This window comes from Eptatretus burgeri, chromosome 7 (genome assembly GCF_056783735.1).
Source record: "Eptatretus burgeri isolate ZD-2024b chromosome 7, Ebu_testis_v1, whole genome shotgun sequence".
In the NCBI taxonomy this organism is placed as follows: Eukaryota; Metazoa; Chordata; class Myxini; order Myxiniformes; family Myxinidae; genus Eptatretus; species Eptatretus burgeri.
In genome coordinates, this window is record NC_140967.1 from 41635086 (window position 1) to 41651687 (window position 16602).

The 16602-nt window shown below is 43.3% G+C and overlaps 1 protein-coding gene across 2 annotated transcripts in view; it reads left to right on the forward strand.

Moving 5' to 3' along the window:
- CMTR1 (cap methyltransferase 1) overlaps window positions 1-16602 on the forward strand; it is an 88439-nt gene that overhangs the window by 62559 nt on the left and 9278 nt on the right. For both annotated transcript variants that reach the window (XM_085888139.1, XM_085888140.1), the window contains exons 17-21: window positions 6539-6664; window positions 6877-6968; window positions 7131-7199; window positions 12614-12661; window positions 13327-13439. In XM_085888139.1, coding sequence (XP_085744265.1) covers window positions 6539-6664; window positions 6877-6968; window positions 7131-7199; window positions 12614-12661; window positions 13327-13439 — 448 coding nt within the window. The remainder of the gene's footprint in view (window positions 1-6538; window positions 6665-6876; window positions 6969-7130; window positions 7200-12613; window positions 12662-13326; window positions 13440-16602) is intronic.

The window sequence follows — 16602 nt, forward strand, 5'->3', positions numbered from 1 at the left end:
TATTGACCAATATCATTTTCTCATTTCAGACACCAGAGTGAGATATGAGCCAATGCTTATTCCATCCATGTAAAGGCAACTTTACAAACAAGCCCTTGTCAAAATCTGGTGCAGACCGTATTTGAAGCATCATCCGGGCAAGTAAGATCTATAAAGATGATCTCCATGTGTCTTTGGAGAAAATGCTTGCTGAAGATGAAAACCCATCTGTCCAGTGTCACCGACAATGTGTATCAATTTATACATCGCAGGTGTCTATAAAATGATTTCTGAAACATAATGATACTGAAAACGCATCACCAGCTCCAAAGCGATCTCGTCGTTCTGATTCGCAAGGAACGACATTTAACTTCCGAGAGCACTGCATATTCTGTGGTGCATTATGTATCATGGATCGCGATCCAAAACATCCAGATCTGTGGAGAAAAGTCACTTTGTGCCGTACGGCCGATCGTGCTGCCGATCGCACCTACAAGCAAAAGATATTGGACACTTGTTTCGAGCGTCAAGACAACTGGGCAAAGGATGTTGAAATCCGTGTTGTTGGAGCAGTGAGTGATCTACATGCGGCAGATGCAAGATACCACATCGACTGTAGGGACGCATTCATGACAGATCATGCTATAGCAGCAGCTGTCAGAAGCAGCCTTGATCCGAGTCAAATATCTTTGGACTCTTCTTCCCAATCAACTGTATCCAAAATGAAAGCAGACATGACAAAAATATGGAACTCTGTAGATGTTTATAACCTGTATCATGAAAACGGTGGACAGAAGTTGTCCCGTAGAGCCTTAGTTTCTCATCTGTCAGATCATTTTGGGCCTGATTTACTCATTTTAAGTGGTTCAGGTGTTGCCAGCCTTTTGGTATTTCAGAGTAAGGTATCAGGCCTGTTACATCTGGTAAATGATGAAGACGACTTCGATTGTGTATTAGAAAGGGTTGCAAAACGCATTGTCCATGAGACGCAGAGGTTACCAGCTGATAGGAAAGTATACCAAGCTAGTGTAGACATTTATATTGCACTGGACTCTGTCAGTGAAACACTTCGCTCACTGTTCGTTAAAATGTCTGACAAAATGAACTACACTTTGTCAGCTGCTCTCATTGGCAACATTGTCACCAGCATTTTAACCAACCGATCCACCCCTCTTCAGATTGCACTAGGTGTTGTCCTCAATCAGAGGTCTCTGATTGAACAGTTCTATGCTTGCAGGGTAGCTTGTTCTTATGATGAAATATTGCGGTTCAAAGCTTCAGCAGCAGCAGCAGCGCTCAAGAACTTCACCATCATGGGTATGACCTGTTCCAAAGATGGTATCATTCAAGCTGTTGCAGACAACTTTTACACAAACATATCCTCGCAGAACGGACTTGTTAGCACCCATTCCCTTGCCATTGTAATGACTGTTACTGACAGGTACTTGACTGAGGAATCACATCTTGAGACATTCCCTAGACTGACAGCAAATGAAATGCAACAGCAGGTAATTGATGACATCCCTGTAGAGAGATACAAAGGTCCCAAAAAACCTGACATGCCTGATACTGAGGCTAAGTGAGCTCTATTGCCATTACGTGTTCTAGCCGCACAAGTGGTATCACTTTTGAGAGCCCAATCCCTCGACTTCGACTTCTTGCAAGCCATTGACTCTGATGAGGGCATACCGGAGTTCAACGTATTCAATACTAAGTTGTCAAGGGAACAGGGCCATACCATAAGACCAGCCACAAGAGCCATTTACCGCCCATTGATAGACATTAACCCAGCTGACCCCGACACAATCCTGACAGCAATGGTGAACACATAAGATCTCACCAATAGCTGCGGACAGTGCATTACCCTCTTCACCAATGACCAACAACTATACAGGGTTGCTGTAGGCATAAAGTGGGTCTACCAAGACCGGTTTCTTAACTTTATACCAAGACTAGGCGGAATGCACCTTCTGATGAGTTTTGTTGGATGTGTTGGATACCTAATGGCAAACACTGGTCTAGAAGAAATCATGAAAACAAGCTTTGGAGGTGTTCCGAAAATGCTTAGTGGGAAAAAGTTTCCTCAAAACGTCAGAGCTCTTCGGCTTGTTGTGGAGGAAGTCCCAAGAGGTATTGTTGGACAGTTGGAGAGTCACACCGAACTTAAAGAACATCTAGAAGTATTGTCACAAGAGAGCAGGACGACACGACTCTGGGTAGACTGTCTAATCAAGCCAGTTTTTCTTATGATGCTCTTTGTGCGAGCTGAACGTGAGGCCGACTGGCCACTACATCTATATGCAGTCAAAGAAATGATGCTGTATTTCTTTGCTGCGGGACATCACCACTATGCCCGTTATGGCCATTATTACCTGAGGTCGATGGAACGTCTTCCCGGTGACATCTTGCATCGTTTCCTGAAAGGGGACCATGTGATGAGGCATAAACCCGGTCTCTGGAACGGTATCTGGTCAGACATGTTTATAGAGAGCACCTTTATGCGATACGGCCACGGTGCTAGAGGCATCATAGGGATCACTCTCAAGCCGTCTGCACTCAAACGATGGGCTCTGAGTATGCATGCATGCACCAAGATTGTCAAAGGTGTTGCAGACATGACTAGAGGATACAAAGAGGTTGATGTCACGAGTCATAAAGAAGAGAAACCATCTAGGATCCACGGAGACAACCAAGACAGGTCAAAGATTCGAGAGAAACTGCAATTATGCATACAGCCACTGGATAATGACGACCATCCAAAAGGCCTGGTGAACATCCAAGCCGGACAGATACAGAGTCTGTAAATGTAGAGCACGCTGTTGACATAGGCAAGGCACAGATGATCGCTTTTGAAAGTAGTCTGCCATCTGGCTTCAACACCCCTCTATCCAAGAAGATTGTCACGATGGCCATCACGAAGAAATCCATCAAGGTTGGGGGCAAAGATATATACGATGTCAATCTGATATACTCACGGGTGTTGGGGCTTCAATAAACACGAGACATTGACTTACCAACAGTTCTCAAACATGAACTTGCCCCCATGCCGACCTCCATGTTCAAGGAAAATGGCACCATGCGCATAGCGTCAGCAAAGTCTACACTAAAGAAAAAGCTCCAAGTGTTTAGTTTCCTCACATATTGTTCAGAAGGCAGAAGCTGTTATAATTGACGGTTGCACTATCCTCTGGTGTGTCCACTGGCAATGTAAGGGTACAGTCAAAGACTTTGTGGACAATGTGTGCAGCTTCATCATCCGTAAAATGTCGCAGGGGGATGTCTATCTTGTATTTGATCGATACTTCGATTTCAGCATCAAAGGCACAACACGGACAAAACGGTGTGGTCAGCAAGCCAGTAGACACCATCGCCTAACCCTCCAAAGTCCTCTCCCACCAAAAAAGGTCATCCTAACTATAGCGGACAACAAAGTTCAACTCATCAAGTTGATATGCACAGAACTGCTCAACAGAGGGGAAAAGATGAAGAACAAGCTCGTCCTAACTGGCCAAGACCCTGTACCAATAGAAGTCAGCTGCGATGTCCTGAGACAGAGGGAAGATCTAGAGAACTTTCATGAAGAAGCAGATGTAATCATGGTTCATCAAATGTCGAAGCTGGCAGAAGAAGGTGCAACGGCCATCAACGTACTGTGCGATGATACAGATGTCTTCGTACTGCTCCTACATTTTTACCACAAACTTGATCTCACGTGCAGCCTAACAATGGAATCTACTCATTCTGAAAGAGCTTTGGTTGACATAGCAGCATCTGCCGAAGAGCATGCTAAAATAGCTCCACAGCTTCCAGCGATGCACTGCCTTTCTGGGTGCGATACTGTTGCGCAACTGTTTGGTGTTGGCAAATCAACTGCCATCAAGATGCTTCAAGCCAGTCAAACACTCGAATGCTTGGGTGAGCTTGATGCCCCAATGTCAACTATTATAGACGAAGCTATAATATATATATATATATATATATATATATATATATATATATATATATATATATATATATATATGTGCAGACATGTCCGACACTAGGGTACAAGTATGGTCCCGGAAAATGGGGCGAAAGAACATGACAGCAGCGCCAAAACTAAAGACACTGCCACCAACAAGCCAAGCATTCGTAGAAAATGTTCGACGTGCTCATTTCCAGACGGCAACTTGGAAGGCGGCCCTTCAATCAAAGCCCCCCAACATGAATCCAGAAGAGTACGGATGGGCGCGAGAGGAAACTTCCAAGTCTCTTCTTCCTGTTCCAATTCCCACAGACGTTGCACTTGCTCCACCACAAATTTTGGAGTTAATAAGGTGTGGTTGTACTTCAGGCACCCCATGTAGAACAGCGCAGTGTGGTTGTTGTGCCGCTCATTTACCATGCACTTTCTTCTGTGCATGTCATACAGATTCAAATATCAATTGCCATAATGAACGTACAAAACAGGTAGAACATGACATTGACAATGACGAGACCGACGAGGAGACTGCTGATGACGCCGACGATGATTGACCTCTATTACCTACTTCGTGCTTCCAGTCCTTATAATGGTACCAGCTATTATCCAAAATGTTGGTTAGAAATAGAATCCACTCCTATCTTCGTAGATTTCATGTTGATACAAACCGTCCTATCCCATATAGCCATCGTCCCATAAATGGAATCCAAGATGGCCGCCATCTCAGACACTTGTAACTGGTATTATTATATTCCTTGACCATGAAAACCTAGGTTTAGACACCATTATTTCCATCCTATTCCATATATAGCCATAGATATAGCCAAAAAACTGAATTTCGGTAATGGCCGACTTAATTTGCATATTATGCAAATTGCCCAAACCTGATAGGATGTTATCACTTGGACTATTGTTCAGCACCCTTCAAAGATATAAAAACTGCAAAAAAAACTTCATAGGAACGCAAGTGCAAGGTTGTGTGGAATTCTGCAGGACTACGAATCTAAACCATACTAATTTATATTAAAAACAAACAACTCTTCGTCCTTCATCTTCTTCACTAATAATGATGGTGAATCTCATTCATTCCGGTTTCTTATATCGATTAGATTCAGAAAACGCTTGCTGCATTCAATAAAGTAAACCCTCAAATATCGCGGGTTTTAACCAATCATGGAAAAAATAAATTGCACATTTCAGCGAGTAAATAATGATCACTACGATTACCAAGAAAGGGAATTCGTCATCGCAGCCAAGCGACACTAAAAGTGAGGCACATCATGTTCTTCTCCCACCGTGTCCTTGTGCTCGACCATCCTGTGCTCCACGATCAGATTGTGAACAGGGAATATTATATGAAGGTAGTTTGGAAAAATAATAAATTGCACCAAATATCATGAACAAGATATCCAAATGAAATGGAAGGGTGAGCATCAGTGTAACGCATCAGATTAAATAATGCATCAGTGTACAAATAATTAAATATGTAAAGATTTCCAGATTGTGACAGACTAATCGATGGCAGAGAAGCTGTTGGAACATGATGCAGGCAAGTCACACGCTCACACACCGTCTTTCCACAAGGATCAGTGATGAAACTGTCCAATCCATTTCTTTGTAACCCACTGGAAGAGGTAGGCTGGTGCTCCTGTTTCTCACCTTGCTTCGCTTGAGGCAGTTGAAAATAGTTGTATATAGATAAACAAGTAAAAAGGTAGTGGAGAGGGGGTGAGCATAGCAAATGGCAGTTTCAGTGTTGGAACTTTTGTCATCAATGTTTTTCCCTTTTCGACACCTGAACCTCCACTACGTGGTGGTTCCAGAAAAAATTTCTGGACATAGCCAATCTGCTTTTTCATGTTTGTGCTTTCATGAATTTCATACACATTCTTCTTCTTGCATACAGCACATTAAAATAATTGAGACAAAAGGGATAATTGTCGTACAAACTAGAGCAAAGTCCATGACACACCATCTGAAATCCCCCACGCCTCCCACCTCAAGCAAAGTTGAACGATGGCATCAGGTTCCACCAGGAATGACTCGATATCAAATTTTGAATTTAAAAAAATCTTCTGTTTTGACCCCTGTGATCCTAAGTTACCCACCCCTTGGGGCATGAACTGGGGGTCAAATCCCCAAAAAATCATTACATATTTCATGTGTAATGGTGCTTTATTTAACGTGTCTTAAGGGTTGATCAATGTTGATTGCATATACAAAGTTTCATTTTAAAAATGTTTTAAAATGCGATGGTAATTGCATTTTTTTTGGTATTTGACCTTCTGACCCCACCCCATAGCCCCAAGGGGTGTGGTCAAAAATGATACTACTCTCACACCTTCTTGCCATGTGTTGATTACAACCACCAAATTTGGTGAATTTTTTTTTATGACTATTCAGGAGGAGATAGCATTTCGGACGGATGGACATACAGGGAACTAAAAAGAAGAAAGACAAGCAAAATATCAGCATTTTCAGCTCCTGGACATCATTAGCATAATGAGTAGATTAACTACTTGCATAGAAGAGTGAATTTACATGTGAGATATTTGTGTACATATTTGGTTTAATGTACAGTGCACGCAATGTTTGCAGAGGAAACAGCTTTACACATGGACAGGTACATTACCTATGAGATGGCAGAAACAGGATGAGCTGCGCTGTGATCTTCCTCGGGACACACTACTACTCACTGAAGTGGTTCCTGAGTTGCGTGGTGAGGTAAGATTGTGTGGTGACTCTGGGTGGCTTGTTTTTAGTTTTACTTTATTACCTGCAGAAGATGCAATGTAAGTACAAAAAGGTCTAAACAAGTTCTATACTTATTGTCTCCATTTTCCAACCAAGCCATTGGACATGAAATGGAAAGTGATTAAGATGCAGTGTGTACTACAAGTATTGTGCGCTTTGTTTCCTCAATGTTCTGTTCACAGGGTCGGGCTCAGCGAAAAGTCAATGCTGTCCACGTACTCGACGCTGTCTTCCTCAATGGCACTGACGTGCGCACCAATCACTTTAGCCAGCGGTTAGCACTGTCTTCTAGATTCCCTTCCTGACTTCACCATCTTTATACACACTCCTCCCTTTTTTTATTGTATTTTTAATCTCATGCTATTTTCTTTTTTGTTTATACAGTACTCACCAGCTCAGTTCCCATTCCTCTTCACTTTGTGTCCTTACCCAATAGGATGTCAATGGCTGAGAAATTTGTACGTTCGGTCTCAAAGCGTAGCCGCCCAGACATGAACCCTATAAGGTGAGCCTTTTTTTCCTCTCCATAAATGCACCGTTGTAACCTCTTTCATTATTCCTCATTTTAGCCCCTCAACTGGATGGGTGCTTGTACTTGGGATCTTGTCCATGCAGCCGTCCGCAGCCTCTACTCCAAAATGACTGGACGCATTTCTTTCATATTCAGCATATGTATGTCATAATTCCTGGGCGTGAGGCTTGTCAAATTATTTTAGGGTGGTGGCCAATTTGGAATTTTATTAATCAAAATAAATTTATGGGTGAAAATAGTACAGGAACCATTAATTTGGGAGTCATTTATTTTTATACACTTTACCTTCTCCACTGTCAACACAGAACTTTTTATATTATATATTTATTTTATACACTTTGCACATCATGTTTTTTTTAATTTATATTTTATATACACCACCATTATAACACCGTTAATTATTTAGTTATTTATTTGTATACTTTTTACCTTTCTGCAACCTTCATACCACCTTGAAGTATTTATTTATATACACTTTACCATCTCTACTACCAACATACCATTTTGAATTATTTATTTACATACACTTTACCATCTCCACTACCGACATACCATAGTTAATTATTTGTCTATTTATTTATTTACGAGCAACTACAACTCTTCGCTTCAGGAACAAGAATTTTAAGGGGGGAGGGGGAGAAAGAGGGAGTGAGAGAGAGGAGGAAAAGGGAGTGAGAGAGAGAGGAGGGAGGGGAGGGAGAAAGGATGGAAGAGAGAAATTTATAGCTGGGTCGGGATTCAAACCCAGGCTAGACAGCTCAGAGCCAGCATGCATACCTCTCAGCTATCCTGCCGTGATGTTAAAGGGGTTTCAGCCCCTGCAGAGTTGCCGACTGAGCAAATGAGTCTCGATAATGTTCTGTCACCATTTATTCAAGGTTAAATTTGTATGACCAACCATCTTCCACAGATACATTTCCCAAGACCATGCACCAACTGCTGGGCCTTCCCCCCAAGTGCAACGTCACCCCAGAAGTCACATGTTACAACTCTACAATGTGACAATTCATTGCTTTGTAACAACTGAAATCATTTTTTACTCATTGTAATCATCTAATTTATTTTGCCTTCCTCACTCCAAAAATGTCCCCACTGTGAACAGAGCTGTGGTATCGCCATGGAAGCTTGGAAAGATCGAAGCTTGAGTGGCCAAATGGCTTAAGCACTCAAGCAAGCACTCTAACAAAAAGGTTGATGAACAGCTAGCTTGGCAAGCGATTCGCGATCGCCGATTGGTTATATGAACACCATGCACCTGGAGACGCCTGGAATGTCAAGCAATGTCAAAATTGGACAAACTAGTGCATGCCCGTACGTGCGTGGCCGTACGTGCAAAAAGCAAAAAAAATCGTGCAGAGCACGATACTTGCAAAATCCACCCCCTCTCAAAGGTTTCCATGGATACATCAAATTGTCCATTTCATTAATTACATCGAAGCCGATACATCGGGAAAAATCACAGAACTGTTGGAAAGTGTCCGTAAATGTAAATATAAATAAATGAGAAAAACAAATGCAGCTGAGCAACCCGAGACAATGGGGAAGCACGGTTCGTTATTGCTTACAATGTGTAAGCATACCCCGCCAGTGTGTGTGTATTTGTGTGCGCACGCGTGTGCGTGCGTGTGTGTGTGCATACATACATACAGATATATATATATATATATATATATATATATATATATATATATATATATATATATATATATATATATATATATATATATATATATATATATATATATATATATATATATATATATATATATATATATATATATACACAGTAGACTAGGTGTAAGTCGGCAGCGTGTAACTCGTCACTTCGCCTAAGTCGGCAGCGTCAAAAAGTCCCAAATTTATCTAATGTTAAATTGACTTACAGACTTTATTCAAAGTTAAAGTTTTTAAAGTTTTTTAAGAAGTGTTCCGATTGGAGGAGATTGACAAGATATTTACAAGGTCGGTATATATATATATATATATATATATATATATATATATATATATATATATATATATATATATATATATATATATATATATATATATATATATATATATATATATATATATATATGATCCTGGTGTTGGCGTCGTGGTTAGGGTAGCGGCTTGGGATCCAAAAGGTCCTGAGTTCAAGCCCCGTTGGCCGCTTGAATTAATACACACCAGGAGGTTGACTCAGCCTGTCATCCTTCCAAGGTCGGCAAAATGAGTACCAGTGTACTGGGCCTGGTGTATGCCCCGGTTAGAATAGGTGTACCATATCCCTGTGTCGTAAGAGGTGACAAGGGTTACGTCAGGAAGGGCATCCGGCGTAAAACCTGTGCCAAATCATGATGCGGATCATAACGGATGATCCGCTGTGGCGACCCCTAACGGGAGCAGCCGAACAAAGAAGATATATATATATATATATATATATATATATATATATATATATATATATATATATATATATATATATATATACATACATACAGTGCTCCCTCACCTATCGCGGTTAATGAGTTCCAGACCCACCCGCGATAGGTGAAAATCCACGAAATAGAAACAACATATTAATTTAATTATTTAAATATATTTAAACGTATTTTAAACCATTATACAGCATCCACACACTCTTATTAACCTTTCCCACACACATTTAATCAGTTATTTAAAAAAAATAAAAATAAAAAATTTTCATCGGAAATGCGACTTCATGGGGCTGCAAAGCCTAAGACCAAAAATAATTTTTAAAATACTATATTGGACTATAAAATATAAAAAAGTATTATGGGTACTGACCTATGAAGATATGACGATGATGATGATAGCTGGCAGTACTGATGACGATGATGAGATGAATGTAGTACTGCACAGCCAAGAAGAGCATTAAATCTCTTCTACTGGAGGCGACTTCTACTCTTCTACTTCTACTTGAAAACCCGCGATGTAGTGAAGCCGCGAAAAGTGAACCGCAATATAGCGAGGGAGCACTGTATATATATATCTTGTTGCATGCCGGGTATCGGCGACGAGCACGACCGCAAGATGGAGCTGCAGAGTCGACTCCACCGAACACCCGGGATTTATAGGTCGTCACCCCAGACAATTCCGGAGCCTATGGGTCCCTTATCGGACCGAAGATCACCAATAGGACGACCACGTGGGGTAGGGTTGATTGCCAATTTCAATTTACCTAAATACCCACGTCGTCCAAACTGCTGGGGAAATTCACCCTCGACGGCCCTTGTACGAGTCCAGCCGTTAGCGTGTCCGACCCGTGCGCAACCCGAGCGGAAGGTTGCCGAAGTTCGGTCGGTCCGAATGTACATTTACAGCAGCAACAGCCTTTATAATTCACCAACACGCGTCACGCTAAGTCAATGGAAGAAACACAACAATGAACTGATACATTTAACAAATGTATTTATTTATAATGGGGCAGGGGAGCACGCAAGAAGGCAGAGTTAACCGAATACGGAAGGAATAGCAATTTATGTACAAGCACTTCTGCAGTTTTACTTAATAGACTGGCGCTACAAACACACACACACACACGTGTACACCCAAGAACCGGTGGCCACAGCCTTCATTGAGGCCTCCAGCTCGGAGGGAAAGGCGAGCTGAAGACCAGAGCCTACCTCGGACCTGTCCGCCTCGTGCGGCTACGTTGAGCTGGCGGGGTGGCGGGACTCGGACCTTTCACGTGTGAGGCAAACGTGACAACCACTCGTGTCAGGCGAACGCGATTTCCACTCGTGCCAGGCGAATGTGATCACCACTCGTGCCAGGCGAATGTGATCACCACTCGTGCCAGGCGAATGTGATCACCACTCGTGCCAGGCGAATGTGATCACCACTCGTGCCAGGCGAACGTGATCACCACTCGTGCCAGGCGAACGTGATCACTCATGTCAGGCGAACATGATCACCACTCGTGCCAGGCGAACGCGATCACCACTCGTGTCTGCAGTTTCTCTTCTTGTTCACTGACTTGTTCACTGTTCGCGCAACCGACTTGCGGTTCTTGTCGAGGAATGATCTCTCTCTGTCCGATCGCGCCGCGACCTTATTCACCCTTCTCCAGGGGGGGAGGGGATGCCTTCGCCCTCCCCGCTCAAACTCACTGGATGGTTTTGGCGCACAGAATCGCTCGTCGCCCTGTCATTGGCCAAAACGGGCGGCAAGTCCGTTGATTGGCCTAGGGCATGGTGACGTCACGCGGACCGCCTTTCTCACCGCCGCGGGGTCTGATTGGCTGAGCGGCGGCCACCTCACTCGTAGCACGCTGATTGGTCGCGGGCCGCCGCGAGGCTCCTCCTTGAACTCCGCCCACCATGGCGTCGGTCACAGTGAGGTGAAGGTGAGGGTGATGCTGGCGTTGTTATAGTTTTGAGGATTTAAAAATACAAGAAAACCCTGACTATCAAAATAACTCACAGCGCATGTACATTGATTCACCCATTAAACAAGGGATGGGGACCCTAACTAAAAACACATACTTACTGATATAACTGTTCTATAGGACCTGTATGTTGAGTGCTCATGGCTTCCAGATTCGCAACAATATATACAGTCATCCCCCGTTTATTGCGGGGGTTATGTTCCAAACCCCCCCCGCGAGAAGTGAAAATCCGCGATGAATGGACGCCTCCCAAAAAATCGACTCATCTGGTCTGGTCGGCTTGGCAATGATCGGGTTCAAGGTGCCAGAGATCGACTCGTCTGGTCTGGTTGTCTTGGCAATGATGGGGTTCGAGGTGCCGGAGATCGACTCGTCTGGTCTGGTCGGCTTGGCAATGATCGGGTTCGAGGTGCCGGAGATTGACTCGTCTGGTCTGGTCGGCTTGGCAATGATCGGGTTCGAGGTGCCGGAGATCGACTCGTCTGGTCTGGTCGGTTTGGCAGTGCTCGTCCAACCGCGGCAAACCTTTTTCCTTCCCGAAGCATATCGAGCACATTAACCTTCTCCTGGAGCGTCATGACCTTCCTCTGGCGCTTCGGTTCCTTGCCAGAAGCCTTAGAAGGTGTAGGGCGTTTGAGCGGCATCGTGGGGCTTGGAGAAAAAACGTAGAAAATATTCGAAGTTCACAAGCGAAACTTTGTCTCGTGCGTTGTGTGACTGGTTGAGCGCCACGCGTTATAATTTATTGCTTAAATAATTTATGTTTTATATATTATTACCACGATGTACCGGGGGAATCCGCAGAAAAAATTAGTTAGGTTCCAAGGGAAAACCCGCGATGAACCGGGTGCGCGATAGGTCAACCGGGTGCGCGATAGGTGAACCGCGATATAGTGGGGGATTATTGTGTATACATATATGTATATATCTGCTCCATTATTGTCTCCCCATCTCTGTACGTGTACTTGACTTTTGCATGTTCCTTGGACAGGGTGAAGGAAGTGTTCCGATTGGAGGAGATTGACAAGATATTTTCAAGGTCGGTATTTAGTCATCCAAATGTTATGCATAAAGTACATTTTATTTGTGTTTGCATCCTCGCTGTACTGCCTTCGCGTATACTTAATTTGACAGACTGCTAGTGGGTTTGCCAGGACATGACATCCTGTACAAAGTAAGATTAATGATTGTGAAAAAGTTTGCAATTGCAAAATAAAAGCCACAACAAAATGTATAAAAAGCCCTCTTTACGGTCACCATGCTAAACTGGAAGTCTTCATGTTGACGCCTGACTTCCTTTGGATGTTTGAATGGCAAATTGTGGCACATTTCCTTTTCTTCTGCCATCAAGGGAACCCACATCCTAAGCCTCTTACTATGCAGCATACATATCAGTATTTCCAGCATAGCATGCATATGTCTCTGTTGCTACAGTTATTTTGGTGGTCATTTCGTTGTTTAGGTATTTATTTATTTTTCTTCCTGCACAGTCTATCGATTATGTGTCTGTTTTACTCTGGTTGCTTACAAATAAACCATGTTCAGAAATGAAAATTACATTTTTCCCCTCCTCAACCCTACAAGTCCTCTTTACAACTCAATGACTACAAAATGAAGCAACATAAGTTGAATTTTTTTTTATACCTACATCATGGTACATGGAGTATTTCACAAAGAAGGAGTTGAACAATGTGGTCTTCACAGGTTGGAGAAGAAGTTGATGAAGGGTGGTGGTGGTCAACCTCGCTTGGCTTACACGGGACAAGATTCACGGCACTTTCTCCCAAGTGGCTTGCACTTCATCAAAACTACAAAGGGTATTTTCTGCTCACATGCTTCCATCGGCAAAATAAATTTTCTGGTGTCCTTGTTACTCTAGTTTGGCTTTTTACCTCTGCCACCGAAGGTGAAGGTGATTATGTTTTCACCCCTTTCTGTCTGTTTTTCTGTCTCTCTGTCTGTCTGTGTACAAGATATCTACCGAGTGCTCTACCGAGTGCCCTTCAAGTTTTTTTAAAAATAGTTTACAACTTAATGGAGATGTAGTGTTGCGACTGGGTCTCATCACGATCCAAGGGGTCTATTTACCGATCTTAAAGCAATTATGTGCCACAGCCCCAACAGTCAAAATGATTTTCTTGCTGCGATTCAATCACATTGTCAAACGATGAACCCCGTGGTTGCGACTGAAAAGTTACTTGATGTAAGTTCATCCCTTAACATAAAGAGAACAATGCCAGTGCATTTACAACAATGAACTGATTTATTTAATTTTGACATATTGTCGGACCCCTACATTCACGGGGGATACGTTCCTGCAAAATGCCGTGGATGTCGGGGTCTGCTCATGTCAGGGGGATTTTTATTTATTTATTTTTACATGGTCTGGGCTCATGGAAGACCGATGACACAGACCAAATCGGGACACAACATAACAAAGGGAATAGCAGGAGAAAGGGGAACAACCAACAGCAGAGTGAAGGGAGAATGTAGATGGAGATGGAAAAACAAGGAATGCAGGTAATGATGAGGGGTAAGGGAGAACGCAAAGGTGGACAGTATGGATACATAAGCAAAATTGTGTTTGAACAGTTTGTGATTTTTGTCATGGTCTGAGGAGAGGGAAGAGGCTGCTCCCTGTCTGTCAGAAGATGAGAGATGTCATGGCAGAGAGTGGAGTCATCACCAAAGAGATAAAGAGGATTTTTCAGAGTCAGTGAGATTAATGAAGATTAGGAATAATATGGGGCCGAGAACACTGCCTTGGGGTACTCCAACCTTGACAGGGAGAGCTGATGAAAAGGTTCCGTTGAGAGCCACATGTTGTCTACGAGGAGTAGAGGAAGTCAGTAATCCAAGAGTGGAGTGGATTTCATAAGCAGACAGTTTGGAGAGCAAGGCAGGATGCCAAACTGTATCAAAAGCTCGACATATGTCCAGAGAGACGGCCCTGATCTCACGTCTGATATTAAGGGCTTCCACCATTGTTGGGAGAGAAGAAGCAGCATGTCCAAGGTTGAGTGACCAGGTCTGAATCCAAATTGATGATCTGAGATGAGGTTATTGTTGAAAAGGAATGATTTAATGTCCACTGCGATGATGGATTCCATGACCATGTTGATGATTGGAAGTAAGCTAATTTGGCTGTAGTTAAGGGGATCCGTTTTTGCACCTTTTTAATGTAATGCTGTGATGTTGGCTGACTTTCAAGCAGATGGAAGATGACCTATGGTAAAGACATGGTGGAAAGGGCAGAGAGAGGAAGTGCAAGAGCAGCAGAGCAGGTTTTTTTTAGAACACACGAGCTGATGCCATCCGGTCCAGTTGCAGAGTCAGAGTCGAGGGTTGCCAGAAACTTTTGCCTCTTCTCAGGTGAAAAAGGCACAGAATTCAGGAGCATTTGGGTATGAATGGGAATGATGGGTTCAGAGAAAGAGTTCGGGACACAAGATTTTGAAGCAAACTCAGAATCGAGTCATTCAGCCTTCCCACGAGCGGAGTAGGCTATGGAGCCATTTGAAGTGAGGAAAGGGATGGAAGGGGAGCATACACCAGAGACCGACTTGACACGGTGCCACCAGCTTTTCGAGGAGGGAGACAAGTTTAAAAGCTCATTCTTGAGATTGGACTCATTCCAGCTCATTCCAGTTTAAAAGCTCATTCTTGGGAGAAACCATTGCAGATGTTGTTTTCTGGTTCTCCTGAGGGTGGAGACACACTTGTTGCGGGCTTAGTGGAATGATCTCTTAACTCGACAAAATAGTTAAGTTAACCATGAAGAGATTTTAAAGCTTTCACTTCAATCAATAATAAATCAAAAAAGTATCGTCGCCTGTACGGCCCCCATGTCGATCACTTTGATCACAGCCACGACCGCAGATGACATGGAAAACAAACGTGGTGGAGATATCTCTGCGGATAACCGTGCGTAACGAGATTTGACATGAAATGCATGCAAGCGGAGAAAGCTTTGTATTCAAACAGGTCGAAACAATGTCGATTATCAATTACGATAAGGAACCCAATTTAATCCTCCAGGAAGATTCATTTCCCTGAATCGAGAAAAGAATGACAGGAATTCAAAATGCACGCAGTCTTCGGAAATATCTATCATTTCATGAGCACCAGACAGACAACCTGATACGGAAATACCAAACGAAGGCAGACACAAAATAATCACGACACTTAAATGACAGAAACTAACCGGCTCCCTCCGGGGCACCACACACAAACACACACACACACACACACACACACACACACACACACACACACACACACACACACACACACACACACACACACACACACACACACACACAAGCATTCACATGACACCAGTGGAAAGGATAGTGTTCCAGGGTTGTGTCAAATCAGGAAGGCTCACAGGATGCAGACGAGGGTGGCAGGAGAGTGGGTGTGAAGATGACCAGCAGGCACACTGGTGAGGGCACAGCAGCAGGAGCGAGCTCAATCTGGTCACGAAGTCCAAGCGAGTAATAGTCCTGAGCGAAGGCACAAACTTTTATAAAGCGCCGACCGTGCCCATCACAAGTTCTCGCTCTTATGGCATTTTTAGGAATATCGCGATGGCCATCAGCTGATGATGATGAGCATCTACACGGCACAGCCTTGATCGATGACTATCGAGGCTGAGCTATCTCCCCACGTCTGTTGCAAGAACTTATGTTGTTCTGCCGGTCTGAGATCAAAAGGCGAGCCCCAAACAGACCCCGACCCTTCACCAGGTTCCTGGCCAGTTCCACATGCAGGGACACATGAAAAGATATCCTTAACCTGACTCCACTAAAATAACTTGGCCCACCTACCAAGCTGGAGTACTTGAGACAACTTCACCTTAACCACGTGTGCTTATTACAGGCAAAAATAATCCTAAAGTATGTGAACATAAATGGCGGTCTACGATTATACCTTGTATCTCGTAACTCAACCCTCCCCATACCCCAACCATAAATGTAA